The 26,115-nt window shown below is 40.2% G+C and overlaps 1 protein-coding gene across 1 annotated transcript in view; it reads left to right on the top strand.

The window, feature by feature from the left end:
- Positions 1 to 449: 449 nt before the first annotated feature.
- LOC104079410 (ADAMTS-like protein 1) overlaps positions 450 to 26,115 on the top strand; it is a gene marked incomplete at its 3' end in the record, with an annotated part of 92,918 nt that continues 67,252 nt past the window's right edge. Inside the window, exons 1-2 of the mRNA XM_009581445.1 lie at positions 450 to 527; positions 2,236 to 2,328. Coding sequence (XP_009579740.1) covers positions 450 to 527; positions 2,236 to 2,328 — 171 coding nt within the window. The remainder of the gene's footprint in view (positions 528 to 2,235; positions 2,329 to 26,115) is intronic.

The following is a 26,115-nucleotide window of genomic DNA, read 5'->3' as shown; positions in this document are numbered from 1 at the left end:
CCTGGCACTTGACCTTGTTGAATCTCATATGCTCATACGCTATGGACCTCTTGGCTGGGGTGAGGAATTCAGAAAACATCTTCTTGAATGTGATGGTGCTTTTAAGCAGCCTCTAAACCACTCATTTGCGACATTGAAGTAACCTGAGGAAGTCTGCAGGTCACAGACTGTAGGCGAGGCGAGCCCATCAGGGTGACCAGAATTTGCTGCCCAGGAACACAGCTGAAGATGTGCAGGGGTGTGATGTGGCTTTGGTTGCAGCAGACATGAAGGAGTGGATCCCACAACGGGTGAGGAAGGAGGGTACCAAGGTACGGATCTTGCACTAGAGGGGAGCAGATCTGGACTTACACTGGAAGCAAGTGCAGATGTGGGTTCCCATGGAAAGCAGCTCTGAAGGGCAGGGGAGCTCAGGAAAGCTGGCAAGCACAAGAACATTTTGTCGCAGTATGCAGATGTATCGGGAGACCAGCTTGGCTGAGCAGGGAACTCGTGGCATAGCTGCAATACCAAAATGTAGTGTACAGGTGAGGACGTGGGGAAAAGCTACCGGTGGCAAAGCATTGCCTAGGCATGCAACTTACCAGTTGGCTTTGCTGGGGAACAGCCAGCTCCACAGGAAAAGGTTTCACAGCCTGTGAAGGGACAACATTTGGGATCTTTGAAGCAACTCAATGCACCACTGTATTGTTCTATCTGTGTAACTATTCCATACCTGTACAGTCATCATATAACTTGTGACTTGAATCTTTCTACAGTTTCCTGCTATCCTACCTACCAGTTTAATAAAATTTTGTAACTTAGGGTTTAGAACACTGCTATAGCATCTTCTCAGGGAAGAGCAGCTGGAAAGCCACTGGAAAAGAACCTGAGGGTGTTGGTTGACAGCTGCCTGTATATGAGCCAGCAGTGTGCCCAGGTGGCCAAGAAGAACAATAGCACCCTAGCTTGTATCAGAAATAGTGTGGCCAGCAGGACTAGGGAAGTGATCATCCCCCTGTACTTTGCACTGGTGAGGCTGCACCTCGAATCCTGTGTTCAGTTTTGGGCCCCTCCCTACAAGAAGGACATTGAAGTGCTGGAGCGTGTCCAGAGAAGGGCAACGAAGCTGGTGAAGGGTCTGGAGAACAAGTCTTGTGAGGAGCGGCTGAGGGAACTGGGACTGTTTAGCCTGGAGAAGAGGAGGCTGAGGGGAGACCTTATCACTCTCTACAACTACCTGAAAGGAGGTTGTAGAGAGAAGGGCATCGGCCTCTTCTCCCAAGTAACTAGTGGTAGGACGAGAGGAAATGGCCTCAGGTTGCGCCAGGGGAAGTTTAGGTTGGATATTAGGAAAAATTTTTTCACTGAAAGGGTTGTCAAGCATTGGAACATGCTGCCCACGGAAGTGGTTGAGTCACCATCCCTGGAAGTATTTAAAAGACCTGTAGAAGTGGCACTTAGGGACATGGTTTAGTGGTGAACTTGGCACAGTTAGGTTTATAGTTGGACTAGATGATCTTAAGTGTCTCTTTCAACTTAAATGATTCTATGATTCTATGATTCTCTTCTCTTACAGATAAACAACTAGTTAAAATCTTGTAATTTTACTAAAACCTGTGGATCCCCTGGTTGTCAAGGACTAATCCTTGTTGCCCTGTTTTATTAAGTCTCCATTACACTGCATGTAGCATTCCAGTCTCCTCTGAGTACGTCACTGTTCTTTCTAACTTTTTCTTCTAGATTTGGTGAGAAATAGAGGGTAACAAGAAATTTACATCAGTCTAGCTGTTTCAGAAATTTTGGGCCCAGTTCAGAAGGTTTCAGTAGGATCACGTTTAACCAATGACAAGTGATGTTCAGAATCACACAATACTTCTCTGTGAGTTGCTTTTTAGCATTTGAGGCTGTGGAAACTGTATGCATCTATAATACGTGAGCACAAACCTACTGTGATTTTCAGGTACAATATGCTAATTTTAAAATTGTTTTGCCTATGCAGCTGAGTTATTTTTAAATATGCAGTGAATGAACATATCTTAAAAAAAAAGTTTCGGTACATAAGAATGACATTTTAAAGCAAACATTGTAACTCTTGCAGAATCGGGTAGGCATTTATGACTTCAGAGAACCACAAAAAAACAAAAGGAACACTAACATTGGAATGCAGAGAAATGAAATTAAATTAATTTCTTCAAGAAGAAGTGGATAACAGCCTTTTGTCAGTACAACATTTGCTTCTTTTTCTCCCTATAGGTAGATGATTGGATACACAATATCATGCTTTTATGTGGTTTCCCACTATCCTGCATCTCAATGGTTTTTGACGTTCACATCGTGGAGTTTCAGGTCAGGATAGGCAAGGATTACTAAAGTAGATGGGACTAGTATGGAAGAAAGCACGTCAAACTCCATTATAGTGTTTGTAAGAGAAAACATGATCTCAAATTAATGGCTGAACTAATATAAATGTGAAAAAATAACCTGAATTAATCAGCATATGTGTATATAAGAGACAGCTGTTTGTCTTTTCACATCTGCGAGCTGAATCAGGGGACAAAACATAAAAAACAGCATGCAGAAGCATTATGTGGATTTGTGACACTCCTCAGAGGACTTTAGACCTATGAATGTGGATGGATTACCTGGAGACAGGAATATAACATTTTCCTCTGTGACAGATATAACTTGGTCTTACTATGTCAAAGAAAACCATACTCATTTTCCTCAAAAGACAAACACTTCTATATTTCAAGCGAGAAAAGGCACTTCAAAGCAGACATAAACTAAGAAATATTCATGATGCTTAATCTGTCATAATCTTTTAAAGCTTTCAGGAAGAGCAGAATGGGTGCTGTTTTCTATTTATGGTTCTACAGCACCATGCGTGGGCAAAAAATGTAGGAAGGGATTTACTTATTGAAAGTAGGTGATGAACTTCCCAAATGTTATGACGTCTTGCATGTAACCTCCATATTAGAAGATGATATATCACAATGAAGTAAGTAGCATCCACAAAATTGTACATCAAGGGAGGATAATTTGCCAAAATCATTAGGCAGTAGTCTTTTCCCTCAGCGCCACATGTCTGAGTTCATTGCTGTACAGAATTACATGATAAGATAATGATAACATCCTCAGGAGACTCCAAATTTTTTACCTAGCTTTTTTGTTACACTGGTCTGCTGGGGCTGCTGGTGAACAGGCAGAAGCCTGCAGGCCACTCTGGGACAGGCGAGAAGTCCCCATCTGGGGGCAGCATGCATGGTAGGGCTGCCCTGGGGTGTCAGGTTTTCACAAACCTTGAGCACAAATCTTCAGTGCTCAAGTCTGGATGGCAGGACTCTCTCTGAGGCAAAATTTTAGGAGTCCAAGCTCCTGGCCAGTCCATGAGATACGCTGGCAGAACCAAAGTTTCAGCTGATTGTTATTGGAATGACGCATTCCACATTTCTGGTGAAGATACCTTTCCTTGATATATTCCTGTGTTTTCTTACTGATATATTTCCATATATCAGTATATGCGTTTCTTGCCACCTCAGCATTGTAGGGTCCTTTACAACAGCAAGTCATTTTATATTATGTTATCCTGAATTATATTTAGATCTGTTTTCTTGGACTTAGGAGTTGCATATAATATGTGAAGTCTCACTGTGCCTGCTCTAAGTCCTCCAAATACATAGCTACACTAGTTCAAAGAATTCATAGTTCAGCTACTGCTTTTCTCTGTTAGCTCTGTAATATGCATTTCTTTGAGTCTTAAAACTCTGTCACAATATATCAAAAGCAATGTACTGATTTTAGTGGTCTGCAAATATTTTTTTCCCTGGAATAGGTTGCACATCAAGTTCTGATCACGTAAATTGCATAGAAGTTTACTGAAAGAAATTTTCCGTATGCATATAAGTTTTTTTTCCTGCTAGAGTACCAGAACTATTTTGGGCAATATTACACAACTGTGCTTGGAATTCACAAGTTTAGACTTTCTAAATTTGACTTAATGTCTTTTGCAGCTTCCACCACATACTGTATTACTTTTTGCAAAAACTTTGTTTTCCTTGCTTAATAAATGATTGCATTGTGTTAGAATGGAAATCTCTACCATCTTCAAAAAAGCACTTTACATTCTTCCTTGGGAGGAATTTTTATGTGGTGGGGGTAGGAAAAATGAATGTTGGATGGGGTGTGCTGTATTTAAATTAAATGACATTTCTGCTTTCCTAGTTCTCTAGCCGCTATTTTGATCAAATTTGAATCACACTTACAGAAGCCTTCAGGGTACTCTCTCTTTTCTGTGAAGTAAGATAAATGCTTCAGGTTTCACATTAAAAAAAATGTCTTTACTGCTTTTACATATCCTTTTGGATTTGCTTCTGCGAGCCTTTCATAAACAGAACTCCAACTGATGTGGATGGAAATTCCACATATGGAGGGCCTGGAGAGTCAAACCCCTTGCTTTTCACATGTTTTTCCCTCCCTTTCAAATATGCAGGAATGTATGCATTGTACTAGTGTTTTATAAATTTTATGACTATTTCCAGAGCCAGCTCCAGACTTCACAGTGAAAGCAAAACCCTACCTTTCCTCCCCCTATCCCTCATAGATAAAGGCAGAATGACTTTATTCTCATTCTTAGGTCAGCAAAATTTGATTATCTTATGGCAGCTGAGTGGTTTCTGGAAGAGGCAAGAGGAGGAGGAAAGCCAGCCTGGGTCAGTCAGGACCAAGGAGCTGCGAAGGGTCAGTGGGTCCAGTCATGCCTTCCTGTCTTCCTTTTCCTCTCTCCTCCTCACACTCTCCCCCAGCTGCAACACTCCTCCCTTCTCAAACCCCTTGAGAAATACCCTGCTGTATTTGAAAAAAAATGAAAACTTGAGACACAGTAAAATGTGTAAGGAAAGTAAAGTCATGAGAAAACATCTAATGATAAGAAGATAAATTTATTAAATAACAAAATTTTTTTTCTTTTTCTAATTTTTTTTTTTTCGGAAGATCAGTGAGGGAATCTGTGGAACTATGTCAAAGGGAAAAAATACAGAGAATCTAGCTTTGGACATTTCTTTTGAATGGTCACAAAAGGGGAAAACCTGCAGGCATTGAGAAACGAGATATTAAAATCTGTATTCAAACAAAAATATTGGAGTTACAATTTCATAGTGCTGGTGTGTAGCAGTCATAAATTGATACTATTGATGACTCGCACATCACTGAAGTCATGGACAGTTAATTTTTTAACATTTTGTCTGGATGGTATTTCCACATTTTTTCTCACACTGTTCAATGCCAAATTGTTTAGACAGTCAGTATGCATGTCCCTTGTTTGCTTTTATTAAGGTGCATGTTTTGCAATGATGCCTTTGTAACTGACATTTTCAGACTTTTAGGAAGATTCCCACAAAATTTTCTTGTAAATATGCTGTCAAGCAGAATTTTCCTTTAGAAGGGGAGAGGCATTAAATTATGAATATTCCTTAAGGTGCATATCATGCCAGTTCAACACGTCTATTGTCATTTAAAATAAATCTGAAACTATAGGATGTGAGCAGTCATGAGATGGGAAAGTTCATTTAAAGAGGCTATGCGTACTCTAATTCCCACCAGATCTCCAGAGCAAGACCATAGCAAACTGGCTTCTGAATGGCACTGCCAACTTTTAACTCCATTGAAGGGGGCAATACGTCACCAACAGATGTGTTTGAAACAGCTGGAAAGTACTAGGATTGAAAAGAATTGCATTCATGCAGAAGCATGAAAAAAATGGCTTACCTGTCTCTCCACTCTGAGTTTTAAATCTTTTCCTTCTTGTTCCTTTTCTTTTTTCCTCCCTTGGGCTCCACAGGAAGACAAAACGAAAATCTGGAGAAATGTGACAATTGGTTTGGAGAGACCTGCTGCTTTTGTTAACACTTGAGTAATAATCTGTAAAATATTTTCAGCTAACTTGGAACCAGTGTGTTCCAGGGATTATAGTACCTAGACTATTAAATGAATGTTAATCTAATAGAGGCATAAGAACATCCCATTGTCCCTACCTGTTACCAGCCACTCTGGTAAGGTTAACATTTATCCATCATGACAGATGGTGAATCTCATTTTTGCACTTTCCTCATAATTGTAAAGAGCAGAAGAACCTCATATATTATTTTATAGAATAGGTAGGTTTGGACCCCCACTGTTGTGTGGTATACACTGAAAGCACAATAAAGAAGAGGCACATTCCATAAACCAATATTTTGTAGACTTTAAAATGAAGAATACACCCAGGAATTGCAGATCCTGTGAGCAGTAAACATTTCATTTCTACTAAATCCAGTTGCATACTGCGGACAGAATCTCATTTCCTAAACGTGTACTCTTGGAGCTCCGTTCTGCCGGCCGGTGAGCAGCACCAGTTCCCCGGGCTCCCGTCGGATTCTGCATGAGCCAATGACTTTATGTCAATGTCAGCCAAGAGGATAACCAGGGTCTTTCCTTCAGGGTCTCGTGAGCTTAACAAAATATGCAGAAATGTAGAATAATATTTGCAATAATTTTACACTACTTATTTCTTTTTTTAGAATCTCTGCTTTGATCTAAGCAGCAACAGCAGGCAAACTATCTGTATCTAACTATCCAGTTATCGAAAACGGAGGGATGTCCTGTCAGTTTCCCATATTTCTGTGGTGATTTTTTTAGTCATTAATTTTTCATTGCCAAGTATTGTTTTCTCTGGGACTTCAGCTGAGTTTTCTGTAGCAGCATGACCATTAAAAACCGTTAGAAATACGTAGGAGACCCTTGGTCTCTGGTTGCTGCTTACAAAAATCGTTGTAACCTTTGCTTTTAGGCTGGCACCTCAGGCCTCCTGCTTTGTGCTGTAATCCCCATTTTGCCTGCTGCTCAGTCTCTGGCTTTTAATGTTTATCAGCCCTATTTTCTTTGAGTGTGAGAGGCCAACCTTCTTCACTGCAGGCTGTTTTGTCTTCTATGGAGAGGTCTTGTAGTGGAGACTTCTTTCTAGCCCTCTCCAGCCGGATGATGGTCTCTGGTGTTCACTGGGCCTCCTTGCTGCATCACTTCCAGCTTGCATATCTGTCTAGAGGGCTGTGAGGAGGAGTGAAAAGCCAGTTCAAGTGGTATCAATTTGTTGAAACAGCCAGACTAGGCAAAGTCCTATCTTCTGAAAATTTTACTTGCCATCATTTGCTTGCCAACAGATGACCTACATTTGCAAAGAGTTAAGGTACTAGAAATGCCTTTGACCTCTCATTCTGAGGTCTTGGTTTTTTGGTTTTTGGTTTTTACTTGCTTGTGTTATTTGGAAGCATGTGAGGTAGTTATTCTGTGGATCTGTCTGGTTTGAACCTGTGACAGGTCTCCAACTATTATGCAACATTGGATTCCGGTGACTCAGATGAGCAAATATCATGCTCTTGTTTCTGTCTTGTATCCCTGGCTTTCTTCTGTTCTGTGTCTTTGGAGGAAAAGGAGGAAAAAAAGCAGAAAGGAAGAGGAGAATTGCAAGGAAGACTGAAAGAGTTGAAGCGTGCAAAGAAAGACTCGAAGAAAAAGCAAGGCATAGGAAAGTTTATTTAGCGATAGAGAAAAGGGATATGACTCTTCAAAGAATGCAAGCCGTGTTCTTCTTCCTAGCAGTAAAAGAAATAAGCAGTAGCTAATATGCTGTTTCGCGAGAATAGATTCACCTTCTAGAGATACTGGACCATGACAGCCACAAACGTCCTCCAATGTCTTTGACAGGCACCATCCTTTGGATTTTATACTTTAAAAAAGCAGTGTGAGCAGTGTGACATAGCCATTTTGCTGAACATAATTTACAGAGAAGCATGAGAATCTCTTACAGGTGTATACTTCAGTACCTTGGTACCTGAAATTCTTTTAGTCAACTTTTTAGACCAGAGACTCCAGCCTAGTTCCCAAAGCTAACACAGATTTGTGTGTTCAATATCTAGAGACCAAGTATGTCTTCTATGGTCTCTGACACTGGTGAGGATCTTGTTTCTGTTTAGGGACATTGAAAAAGGTCAGCTCGCCATGTTGTATTGAAATGATTCTACCGCAGAAGTGGTCTGAGATATGACAGCAGGTGGAATTGTGCTGAGATGCTGAAGCAAATTTTCCTGTGCTTATGAAAAAAACCATAAAATGTGAAATCTCCAGCACGGGTGTTACGGGAATATTGTGCAATGCAATATTTGTAAAACATGGTAAACTGATCCATAAAAACAATAAAACCTATAAAGCATGCACGTGTTCTACTGCAAGCTAGCAAACAAGAATAGGAAAAATAAAAATAATAAATGGCAATTTGAACTTTATCTTACTTTTTTTTGGTTGTAATTTAATACCATTGGCAACATCACAAAAAATGATCTTTGGAAATTTTTTTCCCTCCCCCAAAATGCATGAGGTTCCTCTTCATTTAGACATAACGAGAAGTAGTGGTATCATTGACTATATGTCATCATGGAAAACCTTGTGATTTTGGACTATTGATTCCAGGATATTTTGATGAAATGGGAACTGTTTTGTTTCTGCAGAACTACTACCTTGTATGAATGAATTTTAAAATTACTAATTCTTTAAGTAGTTTCTGATTTTCACCACATAGCTACATATTGAACAATTGTCAGTCACTAATGTACACAACAAAAGTAATTTTGAATCCATTGCCTGTATTGTAAGTTTAAAAGGGAGTAAATTAAAATAAAATTATTTTTCCCATCTGACCTTTTGATTTGAACTGAGGTTACATTCTGAAAAAATATATAAGACTAAAGCTATAGAAAGGATTTCTTCTTTCAGAAAAAGAGTATACACAGCATTATTTTTCTATTTCTTACTACCATTTTGTCTATTGTTTCTAACTTGTCACTAGAGAATTAAAATGCGAGTGACTCTCCTCTCCTGCTTTTCCTTCTCCTTCCACACAAAAAAGCAAAGGGCATTAGAGAATTTCTGATCTGGTTTGTGAGTATAAAAAATTCTAAACATTAAGCACAATAGCAGAAATAACTAAGAAAGATGGAGTAAGACCTAAAGACAAGAGTTTTCATGGTTAAAAATGGGCATTTCCAGTAAGTTTCAAAAAAATTTTTGTCATTGTTCACACACTTTCTGTACAAATATTATCAAGTTAAATTTTCAATGTATTTATTTTTGTAGTTCTGTTATGTCTGATTGATCATTTAGTACCACATGAAATTTTAATTTGTTCAAATTATAAAGATGATATAATAAATAAAATAAAATATAAAAGTAAGCATTATAAAATCTGAAATGCAAAATGTCTTTTCTCTCCAGATAATAAATCAATCGAGCTGGTGCTTATGGTTCAGATTTGGTTTAATCTCAGGAGCTATTAGGATAAACACTAAAATGTGTTTATAACTTAGGTATCAAAACAAGCATTGTACTCAACAGAAAAAGAGATTCTGGATGGCATCTGCTGTGGGATTTTGCAGATCTAGATAAGGCATCTGACCCCTGTGGCTAAAAAGTGGGGCAAAGGAGCATATAATCATGCTGGTGGAAACAGAGGGGCCCCGCCAAAGCCATGGTTTTGGCAGTGCTCCCCATGCCGGTGCCATCTCTGTGCACGCAGGGGTGAACTTCCTCTCAGTCCTCATCAGTTTCTTCTACCTACCTGCCTGTCACCCGCGCGTGTACTGCATGGTCCTGAAGGCCATCAGAAACCATCCTAGTAAAAATTACTCTCTCTGCCCTATCAACACTAACAACACATGGCAAGAATGGCTTATCTGCATCTGTTGTATGATAAAAGAAAAACATTGTTATTTTAGTTGGTGACCGTCACAAGACCTTTTTCTTCTGCTGTGCAGACGAACACCACTGTCCTACTACAACACTAAGCAAGCAGCAGGAAACCATTATGTTACAACAATATTCCTGCGCATTGGCTTTATTTCATAATTAGCTGTGAAATTTTTTTCCTTGAGCTGACAGGGTTGTACTGAATTTTCTCTGTTTACATTTATTTTAGGTTTGCTTTTTCGTTTTGTTTTTCTGAGCAAGGAAAAGAAAAAGCATAACAGAAAGCAAAAGACTTCTTAGTTGAACTTTCAAACAAAACTATATCAGTATAATTACGGCTTGCAGTTAATGCCTACAATCTGTACACTCGCTGTCTGTGTGCTTGGCATTGCAGGCAGAGAACAAAATGTGCTCTGCTCCACAGAAATTTTGAAACACAGTGCCTCAGCTCTCAAGTGAATTGCAGTATGTAAGTCATCAGAGTCGACAAAATGTCTGTGAGAAAGGTTTTTCCTGCTTCTACAACCATTTTCAAACTCTTAGGTCTAAGCAGGAAAACCCCTTCTTTTGACTAGGACAAAATCTGTGTATAGGGTCCCTATGTCTATTGACTTCATTTAGGTTCATTTGAAGGCAAAATCTGGCCCATTACAGCATTAAATAGCATTATGTTGCTGAAGACTGAGAGTTTTAATATCTCTTCTATACAGCCTTTGAATAAATTTAAAGGACAGCTAAATAAGTTCTTTCACTTGTGTTGATATGACTTTGTGTGAGCACCTTGTTATTCAGTTTTTAAAAGCAAACTGAATTCAAGTATCATCCAATTGAATACATGTAATCAGTAGGGCTACACTGAGAATATGACCTAGTTATTTTTTCCCTGGATGCTGACAAGTTTTGTGAACAAAAGTGAATAGCTTATGTTGAAATGTTAGTAAGGTGGCACATCATAGTATTATTTCTCATCGTTATTCACAGAAGCAATCTTTTAATCAGAAACACAGCCACCGACCTAACAATGCAATGAGAGGCATGTTAATAAATACCAGAGGACCATGTGACATTTCTGTTGCTCAGTGCTGCTTAGAAAGCAGCAGCCATGTGAAACACAGGCTAATCTGAGCACTGAAAATTGCCATTGAAAATGACATGGTCCCAGCTGTTATTTTTGCTGCTCTGTCAGAGAAGGGGACAGATGTAATTTCCAGGGTACTTCACTACCTCTTCCGGGTTCTTGAATTGTTTGAGAAAGGACAAGGATGGGAGAAAAGGGCTTATTAGGGAGCCCATTATAAGAGTTTTACTGTCCACTTTGTAACTTGAGCACTTTTGCTGTTTTCACCTGGGGAAACAAATGTGCTAACCTTACAGAGAAAGCCACCTGGGCTAGCACAGCAGCTTGCTACTCATTTCAAACAGCTGGGACTAACCCAGTTGAGTAAAATTAAATTAATAGCTATTTTTCACATTCTTGATGGTGGGGATACTTTAATCTACTGCCTGTTGTCTTTCTGCCCTCTAATCTGGAGGAGATCTCGTTTTCACTCCGTAACAACCCTGGCCCTTCCTGGGGTACCAAGGGGACGTTTCAAGGTGGTGGTGGAGCTTGGCTGCCAACGTGCCTGGGGGTGCACCCCTTCACAGGGGCAAGTCTTTCTTTCTGCCCAGTAGGACTTTGGGGGTTCATTCTTGGCTGCTCCTTTAGTTTTAGTCCCTGCCATCCTCTCCAGGTTGTTTCCCGTTTTGCTGCTGCTCTCTGCCTGATCTTTTCGGCATACCCTAGAGGGGGCTGCCGCACTGCTGGCCGCTCTGCAGCGGTCAGCTGCTAATCTGGGTACTGAACAGTCCATCAGCATCGTCAGACTCTTGCTCTTTCCTCTGGCACAACTTCATACGTACACCTGCACGCACAGGTGCAGTATTCATCCCTGGCTGGCTTCTAGTGGCCCATTTTGGGACCATTTGGGGAATGAGGAGGTGTAAGACAAAGCACAGTGACTTCATCATTCAAAATCTACACAGATAAACTGCTCCTTATAAATCAGTGATCATGCCTAAAAACGCGTGCAGTCTGTGTGAGAAAACATGCATTAACATTACACGGGGCTCCAGCAGTATTTTCTAGCCAACAAATGGAACAAATACTGTAAAAAGTATGAAAGCAATCGCCATGGTGACTCCTTGCTGCAACTCTGCCCCATGCTCTGGGCCCCTCACTGTCAATGAGGAATGTTGTTTCTTACAGGCATGCTGTTAAATATTCTGACTGTGTTTAAACAGTTCTGCCCACAGAACTTAATATGCAAACCTGATGGCACTAAAAATACTGATGATTTGGTTTGCAGGTTACTCGTTGTTGTGGTTGTAAATCTGTTGTCATGCAAATATCTAGTTTATCCTGTTTATGAAAGCAGCTACTTTTTCATTAATCTCTGGGGCTGTATTTTGAAGATGAGGCATTCTTTCCAAAGAAAGTTATAACTGGAAACACTTAGCAGGGGTATAGCAAGCATATAAAGCCTCAGAAGAGTTCGGTATCTCATATACAGGCTTTTAGGCAGACATGTCAGGTCAATGTAAAGAACAAACTACACAAACACAGGCCACCACCTCTTAAAAAATCCACTTTCTGCAAAAACACTCCAATGCCAATGAATATACCTTCGCAAATCCTTTGGGTCAGGCACCAACACGTGTCTTTAGTTACACGAGTGCCTGAGATCTTTAGCTCAGGACCTTTTTGGGGAATACGGCTCATTATGTTCCCCGAAATTATATTAATTGCTCCAGTCATGATACACAGGAAGGAAGTAGGATAAATCACAGCAAGAGATGACATATACACATTGAGGGAGCATGTATCCATGTGCTTTCAAAAAAAAAAAAAGAGAAGTTTTCAGTCACACAAGGCACTTCAAAAATCTTGTGATGTAGAAGCCAGTAACTGTGTGTCTAATGCTGGAAAATCTGGCACTATTTATTCCAAGATGCATTGTTTTATGGTTGCCAACTAGATGCAACTGAATCCTCTCTATAATGCTCTGTATACGACTCCTGTGTCGTTTTCATGAGACTAGTGAGATTCAAGAACAGGTCAATCAACATTACCTGAACTCCTGTTTTCAGTTGATTATCCTTGACATAGAGCCTTACGTCTTGTTCTTACTAAGGATCAAGAAATGATTCTCTGAAATGCAATCAACCATCCATGTTCCTGAACCACAGATTCAGTGAGAACTACTGTTTGGAAAATGCTCGTTGTAACGGAAACAGAAAGAAATTTTAAGAGATGGGAAATAAAAGTATTAAAACTTTGTGCAAAATATTATTTGGAATCCAAATATATGCTGTTTAATTAAACTCATAATTATTTCTCCCTAATGAAGCTCTTCACTTTACTTGCTTTCCCTTCTGGCAATAGCCTTGAACAACATGTAAGATTTTTTTCAAGTGCAGTGCAGGAGTATATAAACTGGGGAAGTGGCAAGCTCTCTGTCTGTGCAGGTCCAGCCCAGTGTTTTGTGGAACAGTGTCAGTACAGCCTACATGTTACATGGTGATGCCCAGAGTAAAACATTTAGACTCAGTGTTTCCCAGAAGAATAAAAGAAAATATACAATAAGTGGAAGAAAAATATAGGTGGAAAAGGATGTCTTTTTCCTCAAGTACTGAATCTCAGCTACAGAGTTTGACTCTGCCCTGACCAACACCCACTCCATTCTTACTGGAATCACTGGGCTATTTGTCAGGCCAGAGTGAGCTGCTATTTTTTATTATGCAGTAAAAAGTACTTCTTTTTCCTTTTTAGCTCTTTTTAAAGCATTAAAATGCAGAGTGGAACCTTAACTCTGCTCTGTCTCTCCCACAACTGAAGTGGTGGAGCTACTGCTATATTCATGGTTCAGGAGAGGAAAATAAAGCCAAAGCTCAGAAAATTTGAATCAGTAACTTAACTAGTGTTTTATCAAATGCTGTCCTTGGATGGGTGCACCATCTTCCTAAAGGGAGCTCTGGGTACCCCTTCAACACACATATAAAATTAATTTGTTTTATTTTATCCCACCCCACCCAACCACTGCAGAGGGTGGATTTTGCCTTCCTAGGTATCAGATAATAGATAATCAAAGACACTGTTTAATTCAAGTAGCCTTGAGCAGCATTACTTCAAACACAAAGCACATGACATCTGGGCATATGCTTAAAAGAATTTTCTTTATTTACCACTAAGCCAATTAGGCAGAGAGTGGTTTGGTGATCATTGACCAGGATCTTGACACTTCTAGAGAATCTTCACGTGATTTTAAGCATACCATGCACCTTACTTGCCTGTATCTCATATTCTTACATCTGAATGTGGAAAATAAAAGATACTTCTAAATCATATGGTGGTAACTGTGCTAATGAATAGGCACGTCTATAAATGGCAAAACCTCAGTTTAGTGTGACTCACACTGAAGAAACTGGCTAATTTTGTAGTTTGTTAGACACTTGGCACAGTGATCCTAAAAAATGCATTATATTCACCAGGTAAGCCTCATTTATATGTGGCATCTTTTTCATTGAGGTGGATGTTTCTTTGGAAGCGCTGCCCTTAACTGTGAATATTAGTGGGGCAGTGGGATTAATGGCATACAGCTCGCTTCTCAGCCTGCATTTTAAAGACTCCAAGAAAAGACTGCCCATCAATTAATGGAAACAAAGCTCTATTGGACAGAAAAGCCTTAGAAATGTAAAGCCTAATGATTATAGATGGCACTGTAGGAGATGTACTAAAGACATGTAAAACTCCTGGTGTTATAGCCTCTGCTGCTAAGTGATACTACAAAACTACAATTCTTCGACCTTACCCATTGCTTTTGTACAGCATTTCTGAGCAGTTTTCCCCTTCCCACCAGATAGAGGTTTTTAGTTAGCATGTATCTTTCTGAATGTCCAGTTACATGCAGGTTTTAGAAAGTTGAGCCTTCATACAGATAAGGAAATATATATTATAGTATGCTTTTTTAGGCGTACAGTGCTGTATTGCTGTGTCAGTATGAAAGCTGTTATTTCATCTCTTCCAGCTTCATCCATCTTACCTGCATTAGCTTTTCAACAGATGATGGCATCACAGGAACTTTTTGATAAGCTGACAGTATTTTATGATGCACCTACACGTCATTTACTCTCTCTCCTTCTGTGTAGTGAAGGTCTGTGCTCGTAAATGTTAAAGAATTACCAACAAAAGCAACCAACCCCCCCTCGCAATTCACAGGGAAGATACAACGCAGACCTGCAATACAAACTTGTCTGTTCTGCTTTATCTTTTGCTCCGAACTTTGACAGAAGAACAAGTCCATGCATGTGTGGTCAAAGCCAGGAGGGGAGAGGGGAGAAGGCAGAAGTAACACATAGTGGGGAAATGTAAACCTTACATATAAATGATGCTGTAAAACCACAGTAAGCAATTAGGATTGCCTAGGTAATCTGCTCCATAGTCTTTCATGATTTAGATACAGTTCCTTCTTACTACATCAAAGCTTTTTGCAGAAGAATGACTTTTAGCCAGTATCTTTCGCTGAACAAAGACATACTCCAGCACAAGAATATTTCTTATCAACTTCAATGCTGCTGTGCAGGTAAATAAAATTACAAACCTAAGTGGTGAGAACAATTGTTAATGTCAAAGATGCATAAAAGCAAATTTTATAAATCAGGACTCAAATAAAAGAAAGAAGATAAAGCCAAAAACTACATTAAGATAAGTCTATAAAAGTCTTTATAAGTTAAATGTAGAACAGATTATGTGGTGCATCATGAAGAAGTAGCTTTTGGAAACAAGTATGCATGAAATACAATACATTTGACTGGATAAACTGCCTAAATAAAGCAAATGGCATTTGGTGACAGACAAATTATAATGATGGTTCCAAGAGGTTTTTTTCCAAGATACATGATTTTTTTTTTTTTATAGCTATGACTTCAGGCAAGATGCTAGATGTTGCAAAAGTAAAGGCCAGTCTGTCATAGACTGTCATATGAAGTAGCTAAAAAGACACTGTAAAAAGCTCTCAGAAAATCTGTGACATACAACGATGATGATACTACAAAGCTTCTCTTGCACAGATAAAGGAAGTCCTTTCGTTCTCTTACATTTCTCATAATTATTTTGTGCTTCAGGATTAAGACATGCATGATCCAACAAGATACCTGACAATAGTAGACTCTCATGAGAATTCATGTGGTAATTGGCCTTTGAGATTAAAGCTCTGAATTATAGTAGGACTCAGTCTTATGTGCTTTTCCCATGAAAAAATGTTGGCACATCAGGCTTTGAACCATTGAGTATGTGAATAAATGATGGTTCTAAATAACCTACTTCTGAAATTCAGTTAAAGAACAATTGTTCCCTTATTTGCTGACAAAGTTACTGGAAATCAGAAGTGCAATAGAACCAAATCATTTGGCTTCTGACTCTGAGTAACTCCAACCAACCAGGTCCTGTGTGCTTACCCATGCAGCATTACCTGCTCTCCTCTCAAAGTGTCCTTTAATATGTTTTGATAATATATATTGACCAGTTTGATCAAAACTGTGCATGGAGTTTAGGTGTAGATATTAAGTTCTTGTATGACCGAGGGGTTTAGTTTTTACTGATTAAAGCTAGTGAGGTTTATTTGTGAATGGTCCTTATCTTCCATTGCTCAGAAATTTGTGTCTACTGCAGAAATTGATTTGATTGGAGAATCACATCATTCTCATTTGAGGGGAAGGTTTAATGCTCTTAGTCAAGATAGTTTTCTTCAGTTCCTCAGTGAGTATTTGTCACACTTAGTGCCATGATCATCTTTATCTTTGATTGCTATATGAAAGGCTTTTATTTTTGAAATTCAGATTATATGAGCATACATTGAATTACATGATAAAACAAATTATAATGCAGATTAAATGTCATACAAATTAAGATTTTGCTCTAAGTTTCACCAGTTTTAGTTTGTAAAAGACCCTTCTGAGTTCACTTTCATTATTCCTGATTTCTTCCGTGAATGAGAGGAGGATTAGGCTCCTTAAGATTATATCATCTAACCACATGCCTGGCTCAGTGCAAGCTACTCATATATTTACCAGCCACAATCGTTCTTTAAATGTTTTTAAAAAGAGCCTTTTCTGTGAAGATTCAGTTCACGTATGGATTTTAATTTTGAGTTGCCAGCCTTCATGAATTCAAACTTGAAAGTCAGTAGATCCCACCATATGTAAATACAGGAAACAAAAATTATTTCATTTTTTCACCTGTTTCTCTGATAGTGAGAATATTTTCTGCTTAGCTTGAAAGGAGAATACTATCTGTCTTGTTTCACTGCTTCCTGTATTTCTACCATTTTGAAACTGTTTAATCCATCAAGAAGAAACTGCTGCTCTTTGCATAGTGAGCTGCAGTGCTGAAAAATTTAATATGGAACACGATAGTCTCCTAGTTATTAACATTATAATTTCTTCCAGTATTTTACTGGTTGCTTATAAATACATTTTTGTTACAACATAATAGTGCATTCATGGCCACGATTGTATACAGGTAGGAGTTGTTCACTTTTCCCAAATATTTGCAAGAAACATAAACAAAAACCATATGTTTCAAATATTTCACTGAATACCTTTTTCCACTTCTGTGCATGTGTTGCAGCCATTTGAGCCCTGTACTGTTTCAAAATCCTACCACTTACCCTCATGTTTTATGACATATTCTTTATCTTTCTATATTTTTAAATGTGCTTTGTTCTTTAAACCGAAGATTTTTTCCTCAACACTGACTCTCAATTCTTCTCGATCTCTGTGATTGTCATAAGAACAATATTGATTCCAGCTTTTAAACAGATCATTAGGTGGTTTTGTGCTATAATCCTTGCTGTTTGTCTGCATTGTTAATCTTTATTAACTTGGCCAACGTGGGGGTAAGTACTCTGTGTCTTTTCCATGGAGAACCCCGTTGTAGCCGAGTGGGTGTTCCATCCACATGGCATTTTCACTAGTATTTTGATATTCAAAACTCTCTTGCTAAGAAAGAAGGGTTTCTCCACTGCTTAAATATCTTGCTGGCTCAACATTTCAAAGTATGCTTTGTGCTGTCCAGGCATTCTCATTAATCGCTAGCACAAGAGATGGGCCAAAACCCAAAAATTTTGAATCCAACTCCTCTCCTTCCTCCACACCCCTCCTCTTTTGGAAACTTTGGAAAGCTGAATCCAGACACAGAGCCGAGTATTGCAAATTGGCCAAACCCCAATCCCACCTTCCCCACCTTAGGGATTTTCCAAATCCTGATCCAAAATGTACTCCCTAATCCTCTTTTCTTCCTCGTTTCTTTGTAAGATTCTTAAAACTTCCATATTCTTTCCTTGATGATACTTTGGCAGTTTCACCTGATTAATTTTAGGTGTGCTCATGATGGTCTAAGCCTGGTCTAAGATGTAGAATCTGAATTTTGATAAGAAGTGGAATCGAACCCCATTGCATTACAAGAGCTAAAAGCCATATGAAGAATTACCTATCTACTGCCATAGCAGGAAAATAAGACAAGACAAAAGCCTTGTAAATTAGAGATCCAAAGAGATTAAAAAGTGTGTGAGGTTTTTTGTTTGGTTTGATTTGGTTTCTTCAGTAAAGTAATTTATAACTCATAAAGCTCCAACCGACTTCCAGCTGGGGTGGTTTACAAAAATATAGGCTCTGTTCCTGCAATATTCAAAAGCAATATCATCAACCCCACGTTGTTGCTGTGTAATACCTCTAAAATAACAATCCTGATAGCTCAAATGATAAGACTTCCAATAATTGCATGCAAACTTGTTTGTATCTGCTGTCGGTATCTGAGCCTTTAAAGATCATGTTTTCTGGTTATTTTTTGCCAACAGTGAGCCTAGAAACTTTTATGAAAAGTAAAACTCACATATTGACCTGATATCTGAAGCTGGACCTGTGCGTTAAAAACTCAGTAATGACTATGAAACTGGTCATGGATTTGCAAGAGTTGTCAGCATAGAACAGGTCTCTTACTTGCTTGAAGTTCATTGCAAGATCTGTAAGGTGATGGAAGTGCTCTGCAGTTAATGTCAATTTACTGACATACTGCTCACAGTGCATTTCTTATTGCCTTACATAGTTAAATGAGATTTACTTTAATGTGATTTTTCATGGAACTAACCAACATATTAGTCCATGTACCTAAGGCTGCTAGTTTGCATCTTCAGAGATCTTGTACAATTCTGTGCTCTGTCAGTGACTTCACATAAAATCATGGGCAAGTTAGTTAATTTCCCTGTACCTAGAGTGCCCTGTTTGTAAAACATAAAAATAGTATTTCCTGTATTTTGTGGGCGGTTCAGAGAGTATGGCATGTAAACAACTGTTAGAGCAAGCTGAGATACAATGCTAGCTGAGAGACAAGAGACATGGAAAGACTGGAGATAAATAAATTGCACAGGTTTCTGAAAGTAGGCTTGAAAAGGAGCATGCAGCAGCACAACAATAGGGGGAAAAAAAATGGAAGGTAGAGGCTCACTTTCCAGAAGGAGAGTGTCAGTGGCCCAGACTCGTGTGTGAGCCTACCCACAGACAGGCACTGGGATGACTCTAAAAACAGGAATCCATTTTAGTCTGCCCACAAGGAGCACGTCCAAAAGTTGAGGAGAGATATTAAGGGTATGTAAGTGGCACCCTGGGAAAGGAATAAGCCTGAGAGAGAAACAATGTTGGAAGAATGATGGATATGTGCTTGTCTGTCTTACTTGGGATTCTCCGTCAAAACAGGAGGAGGAAGCAATTTTGCATCTGCTGTTGCAGAATTCCCCTATTTTGCTGCTGTAATTCAGATCTCAAGCGTGTCAGTTCGAGATGCTTGGCTCATCCGCTAAATTACCACACCCTTCCAATGAAAAAATGTAAATACACTGTTAAATTGTTGTGAAAAACACTGCAAGAGTTTATAAACTTTTAGATATTTTGGTGAGATTTTGGTTTAGATTTTTCTGCTGCCAAAGGTTAAGGGCTGTTATTGAAGCACAAGTATCTTAATTCATAAGGTAAATGGTGACAGTCTAACATGGGAAGGGAGTGAGGTCTTTGTAGCTCATCACTTCAACAAGTGCAGTTAAATTTCTAGAAAGAAGCAGTGCTCACATATGAATTCACTCCATCTGTTCCCACAATTCCCACGGAGGAAGCAAGTGTTAGCTTCAATGTTGAAAGCTCAAAAAGTTTCATGTGAAAGCACCTCGCCAGTCTGATTTCTGTCCAGTTAAACAAAATGGATTAAGCAGTGTCACATATCACCTCTTTCTCGAGACTTCTCACGTTAGATGTAGAGGTTCTTGTGGGTGTCGGAGACAGAGAAGTCACAGCACACAGGTTCTGAGGGGACCTCATTGCACCCCAGTGCTCATGGTGATCAGTCTCTCATACAGGGCAAAGACTGGATGAGTCTGAAGGCTGAACTATCTATGTATTGCCCTGCTATGTGTGAATGAGGATTTTCATACTCCTCAGAGCTATATTGTTCCTGCTATTGCACATTTGAATTTTATCTCAAGTTGGAGGTCTAGGTAGAGGTTTTGTATGCATCAGCACCTCAGCCTTGGAGGAAAATGCTTTCATAATCACAGCTCTTGTACATCTCGGTGAGCTTCACCTAGTCAGTCCAGAACATTGCAGTCCTTATAACTTTCTAGTTTCTTTCACATCTACTGAAGGCACACACATGCACATGCACGTGTAAATGCAAATCCCATCTAAAGCTCCTTATAAAGCACTGGCTCCCTCCCGCTTCTCACTTTCCATACTTGTGCAAGCTTCCAGGTTCCCAGAAATCAATCCAGGCTTATAAGAGAAAAACTCTAAGAATAACTGTTAACTGAAAAAGTAAAAAGAATTAAAAAATCCTGGTTGCTACAGACCTGATGGCAAAAAAGAGGTCCAACCTCCAGGAACAGGTGGCTTCTGAGTGAAAATGGTAACATATTCTCCCCAGGGAGATCAGCTCCAAAGCTGAGTTCACTCTTCTCTGCTATAAAGCATATTGATGTTAACAGCTTTCTTCTGCCTGCACGTGTGTTTTTCAAATTAAGTATTGTTAAACCTGTAAACCTTAAAATACTGCTTCAGACACCCTATTTTGCTTCTACTTCCATTTTGTACAATCTGCCATAGGTGTACAGTGCCGATAACCAGCTCTGCTTCTCACAAACAGATGCAAACCAATTTAATTTAAATGCCTGACAGAGGTAAAGGACAACTGGAAGTAATGAGCAGTTCAGAAAGTGGAAGGGGTAATTTTCAGGACATGGAATATTGTGTATTTGTGCATTCCTCTCGCCTAAGATGGTGAAGGGCTTATGTTTGTAATATCAGGGTTTGGAGGTGACATATTTGCATATGTATACTCAGAAAGCAATACTGAATGCAATCCTGGACTCACCAATCTCCAGTATCGATTTTGCCAATGATCTTAAAGGACTCAGGACTTCATCTGTAGCATTAAGATTTTGCCGAGAAGAACCTTTGTCTTACTGGTGAAACAAAGTGCTGGGCACAGTAGGCACCATCCACATTGGCTAACAGATCCCTTGAGGTTTCAGCTATTACTTCTGCTGCAGGTAGAAGACTTTCATTGCTCTGAATTCTTGTGTTTGTTTGGGGTGCATGACAGAGAAAGTTTGGAGATAAACAGGGCCTGAGGATTTGCACCTTTCAGACAATGTTACCTTGTTCAGGGTATATTTTCCTTCTTACTATAGGCTTTATTTTTGAGTACGTATGCAATCCAAAAAGAAATACTCCCGCCCCGAAACTAATGTTCCATATCTTTCAGCAAGATAAATAAATGAACTCCATACAAATGCATATATGCAGTATGACAGAACCCTGCACCTGAACAGCAGGATATGGAGATGTTCAGCTCCAGAACACTTCCAGGCACTTCATACCTTAAAGTAATTTTTCAGTAAACCTACACTTCTTTTTCAGTTCATTGTTTTTCAGTTAGGAATACTTCAAGTGAGCCTTTAGGATGCAACACTGCTCTGTAGAAATTGGCAGATATTGGGCATGACTCCTCATTAAAGATATGCAAGAATTTGAGTAGACCTTTCCTTTGGACTTGATTCATGTGAGTTTCCATTCCTTGAATTTCACTTTGATTTCTAGGTTCAGATATGTGCAGAAAACTGAAAGCCAAACTGTTTGGAAGTATGATATTCATGTGGTTTCATGAAAAAATTATGGGGTTTGCGTGAGTTTGTTGTGAAAACAAAATTCAAGCTGCATTTTAGAATCTGGTCTGAATTTTAAATGTGCAATAAAATATCAGGTCTGGTGAATTTCATACAACTTACAATGCTATTATAAACATCTTGCTACTCTGCTACTGATTAAACACATATCATAGAATCATAGAATGGTTTGGGTTGGAAGGGACCTTAAAGATCATCTAGTCCACCCTCCCTACCGTGGGCAGGGACACCTTCCACTAGATCAGGTTGCTCAAAGCCCCATCCACCCTGGCCTTGAACCCTTTCAGGGATGGGGCATCCACAACGTCTCTGGGCAACCTGTTCCAGTGCCTCACCACCTTCATAGTGAAGAATTTCTTCCTTATATCTAGTCTAAATCTACCCTATTCCAGTTTAAAGCCATTAACACTTGTCCTACCACTACATGCCCTTCTAAAAAGTCCCTCTCCAGCTTTCTTGTAGGCCCCCTTCAGGTACTGGAAGGCTGCTATAAGGTGTTCCCAGAGCCTTCTCTTCTCCAGGCTGAACAACCCCAACTCACCTCATGGGAGGTGCTCCAGCCCTCTGATCATCTTCGTGGCCCTCCTCTGGACCAGCTTGGGCAGGTCCATGTCTTTCTTATGCTGGGGGCCCCAGAACTGAACACAGTACTCCAGGTGGGTTCTCACCAGAGCAGAATGACCTCCCTCAACCTGCTGGCCACACTTCTTTTGATGCATGCCAGGATACAGTTAGCTTTCTGGGCTGCAAGTGCACATTGCTGGGTCACATTTAGCTTCTCATCAACAAACACCCCCAAGTCCTTCTCCTAAGGGCTGCTCTCAATCCATTCTCCACCCAGCCTGTATTTGTGCTTGGGATTGCCCTGACCCATGTGCAGGACCTTGCACTTGGCCTTGTTGAACTTCATGAGGTTCACACAGGCCAACGTTCAAGCTTGTCAAGGTCCCTCTGGATGGCATCCCTTCCCTCCAGCACATCGACCACACCACACAGCTTGGTGGTGTCGGCAAACTTGCTCAGGGTGCGCTCAATCCCACTGTCTATGTCCCCTGCAAAGATGTTAAGTAATACTGGTCCCAATACAGACCCCTGAGGGACACCACTCATCACAGGTCTCTACTCGGACACTGAGCCATTGAGGCACAATTTGCCCTTAGTGAAGCCATGTTGGCTGTCACCAGGAGGCTGTCACCTCCTTATTTTTCATGTGCCTTGGCATGGAAATATGTGCCTTAGCATTGAAATATCTTTAATAAACAAAGCTCTTTATAGCTAAATCTCTTTTTCAACATATCTAAACATGGCAGGCCACATAATTTGGTAACATTACTACAAGATCTTCAGCTCACTACAAGAAGGACATCGAGGTGCTGGAGCATGTCCAGAGAAGGGCAACGAAGCTGGTGAAGGGTCTGGAGAACAAGTCTTGTGAGGAGCGGCTGAGAGAACTGGGACTGTTTAGCCTGGAGAAAAGGAGGCTGAGGGGAGACCTCATTGTGCTCTACAACTCCCTGAAAGCAGGTTGTAGTGAGGTGGGCGTCCAGCTCACTACAAGAAGGACATCGAGGTGCTGGAGCATGTCCAGAGAAGGGCAACGAAGCTGGTGAAGGGTCTGGAGAACAAGTCTTGTGAGGAGCGGCTGAGAGAACTGGGACTGTTTAGCCTGGAGAAAAGGAGGCTGAGGGGAGACCTCATTGTGCTCTACAACTCCCTGAAAGCAGGTTGTAGTGAGGTGGGCGTCGGCCTCTTCTCCCAAGTAACTAGTGACAGGACAAGAGAAAATGGCCTCAAGTTGCGCCAAGGGAGGTTTAGATTGGATATTAGGAAAAATGTCTTCACTGAAAGGGTTGTCAAGCCTTGGAACAGGCTGCCCAGGGAAGTGGTTGAATCACCAGCTCTGGAGGTGTTTAAAAGACCTGTAGATGTGGTGCTTAGGGACATGGTTTCGTGTTGGACTTGGCAGTGTTAGTTTAACAGTTGGACTCAATGGTCTTAAGGGTTTTTTCCAACGTAAATAATTCTATGATTCTATGATTCTATTCTATGATTAACTTCCTTCTCGTGCCATCATTTTCCACACAAAATTCCCATCAGCTGCAATGGGAGGCCCATGATCAGAACAATGACAGGATACATGGAATCCAAGTATAATCCAAGTATAATCCAAGTTATTCCAGCTTGGATGTTCTAGTTACCTTTTGAGACTTCTGTACTGATGAGAAGAATCTCCAAAACTTCCTTTTAAAAACCCCACCTTTTCTAAAGCTGAAGAAGAAATGTCCAGAATCAGGAATCCTGAAATGGGTTTATGTAGTGTTAGTGCAACATCTCCAGTTTAAGATTGAGCTAAGAGAAAGAAAAAGAAAAACATATGGTTATGAAAACATCCTTCTCAGTTGTTTCATCCATTGTAAGCTATGTAATCATAATTACAGCAGTTTGGTTCTTAAAAATAAAGCAGTCATCATTTCATCTATTCAATATTACAAACCTTGCTGTTTACCACAAAAATTTGAGAATTTCGTGTACAGGAATTCCAGCAGCTATCTGTAAGTACTTTTCCTATGATGTTAGTCTTCTTGGGGCAAAGGAACAGAGTACGGGAGAAAACGGACAGTAGTGGCCAGGAGATGTATGGAAAAAATCCTTTTGTGCAACTTTCAGATGTGTGTTGACACTGCTGGTGAAGCAAAGGGTTTGAGGGCTTTGTGTGGTGGTGGTGGTGGTGTTATTTATAAAAGGTACACTAGACTTTTAGTAGATTTATACATTTAGTTTCCTGAGTTTTCAAGGGCAATATCAGAAGTTGTAAATTCTGCCATGGTGTCATCCTACAGTGGTTTCCGCACTTCTGAGCCAGTGGGTGGTGCAAAGTGGTCCATCCCTCCCCTCTCCTCCAGGAAGTGGTCTCTGAAGTTGCTGTCTGAGGGGATTTGGACATGTAAAAGACTCAGTGGTGGTAGAGAAATCTTACTACCCATTTTAGGCCTTTTCTCACCCCTGCTACGTTCAGTCCACCTAGCTGGTTTTCCATTGTAGCCCCTTCCCACTGAGCCTTTTCAGTCTTCCTGGCCCTGTTTCCTTGCCCACCAAGTCCAAGCTACTGCTGGCCAGTGCAAGCTGACATCTGTTTCTCCCACTGTTCCTAGTAACTTTCGTCTCTGGTTCTGAATTTCTCTCTTCAGCCTAATTTCCCAAGCCCAGCTCTGTCTAGTTTGGCCTTTAGATGTCTTCACAGTTTATGTTCCTGTTTCCTGTTATGCCAAGCCAGACCCTCTTCTTTCCTGCTATATGACTTCTCAACATCTGTAACTCTTTTTTTTCCCCTCAGTTTCTTCCCTCTTGCAAACTGTGTATCACTCTCCGTCTGCTTGTCCAGCTTTTCCTCCAGGCTGTTTTTCATTTCTACTGATGTGCAGTTCTCTTAAATGGTGTATGGTCTACACTTGCTTCTTTTTCCTTTCTGTCCCCAGTCCTGGTGCCCTTGGCAGAGTTTCCCTTTCCTCTGCTAGTTTCTGACTTCAGCCACTTTTCAGGCTCATTGCTAGCATACTGTTCTCCACCCCTAACACACATCTACCTTCCTTTTCTCCTTCATTGTCTGAGCTTACTGTGGTACCGCAGTCAAGAGCTTAGGGAAGACAGGGCTTTCTACATGCTCATCTGGATGTAGCATGCCCTGCAGCACCATAATGTTGCGACTGCAAGAGACGTCCAGCTCAGCCCCACGTGGGAGAATGCCTACTGCGTTGAGAAAGAGTTCTTGGATCCAGTTTGCAATTTCTGCTTCAGAAAATAAAACAAACAGTCAGACAAAAAAAAAAAAAAAAAAGAACTGGAGACTTCAGGCAATGCAGGGGCATAGGCATGCAAACTGGATGAATCCTGAAGAGAGTGAGAGTAGGATTTGAAACTCCTATCTGTCAAATTAATACTTAAAAGGCAGAGTTTCCAGCTTTCCTGAGGTGTGTGGATCTTTGCCTTTCTGTGCAAAATTCTTCCTCCCACAAACTCACTTCCCTTCTAACGCAGAATAGGGTAGTTTTTATATTTCCCCCCAAAAGAAAAAAGTAGTGACAGAAAGACTGTCGCT

The sequence above is a fragment of the Fulmarus glacialis genome, unplaced genomic scaffold (assembly GCF_000690835.1).
Source record: "Fulmarus glacialis isolate BGI_N327 unplaced genomic scaffold, ASM69083v1 scaffold4637, whole genome shotgun sequence".
NCBI lineage: Eukaryota > Metazoa > Chordata > Aves > Procellariiformes > Procellariidae > Fulmarus > Fulmarus glacialis.
This window is presented reverse-complemented; position numbering and strand designations above follow the sequence as displayed.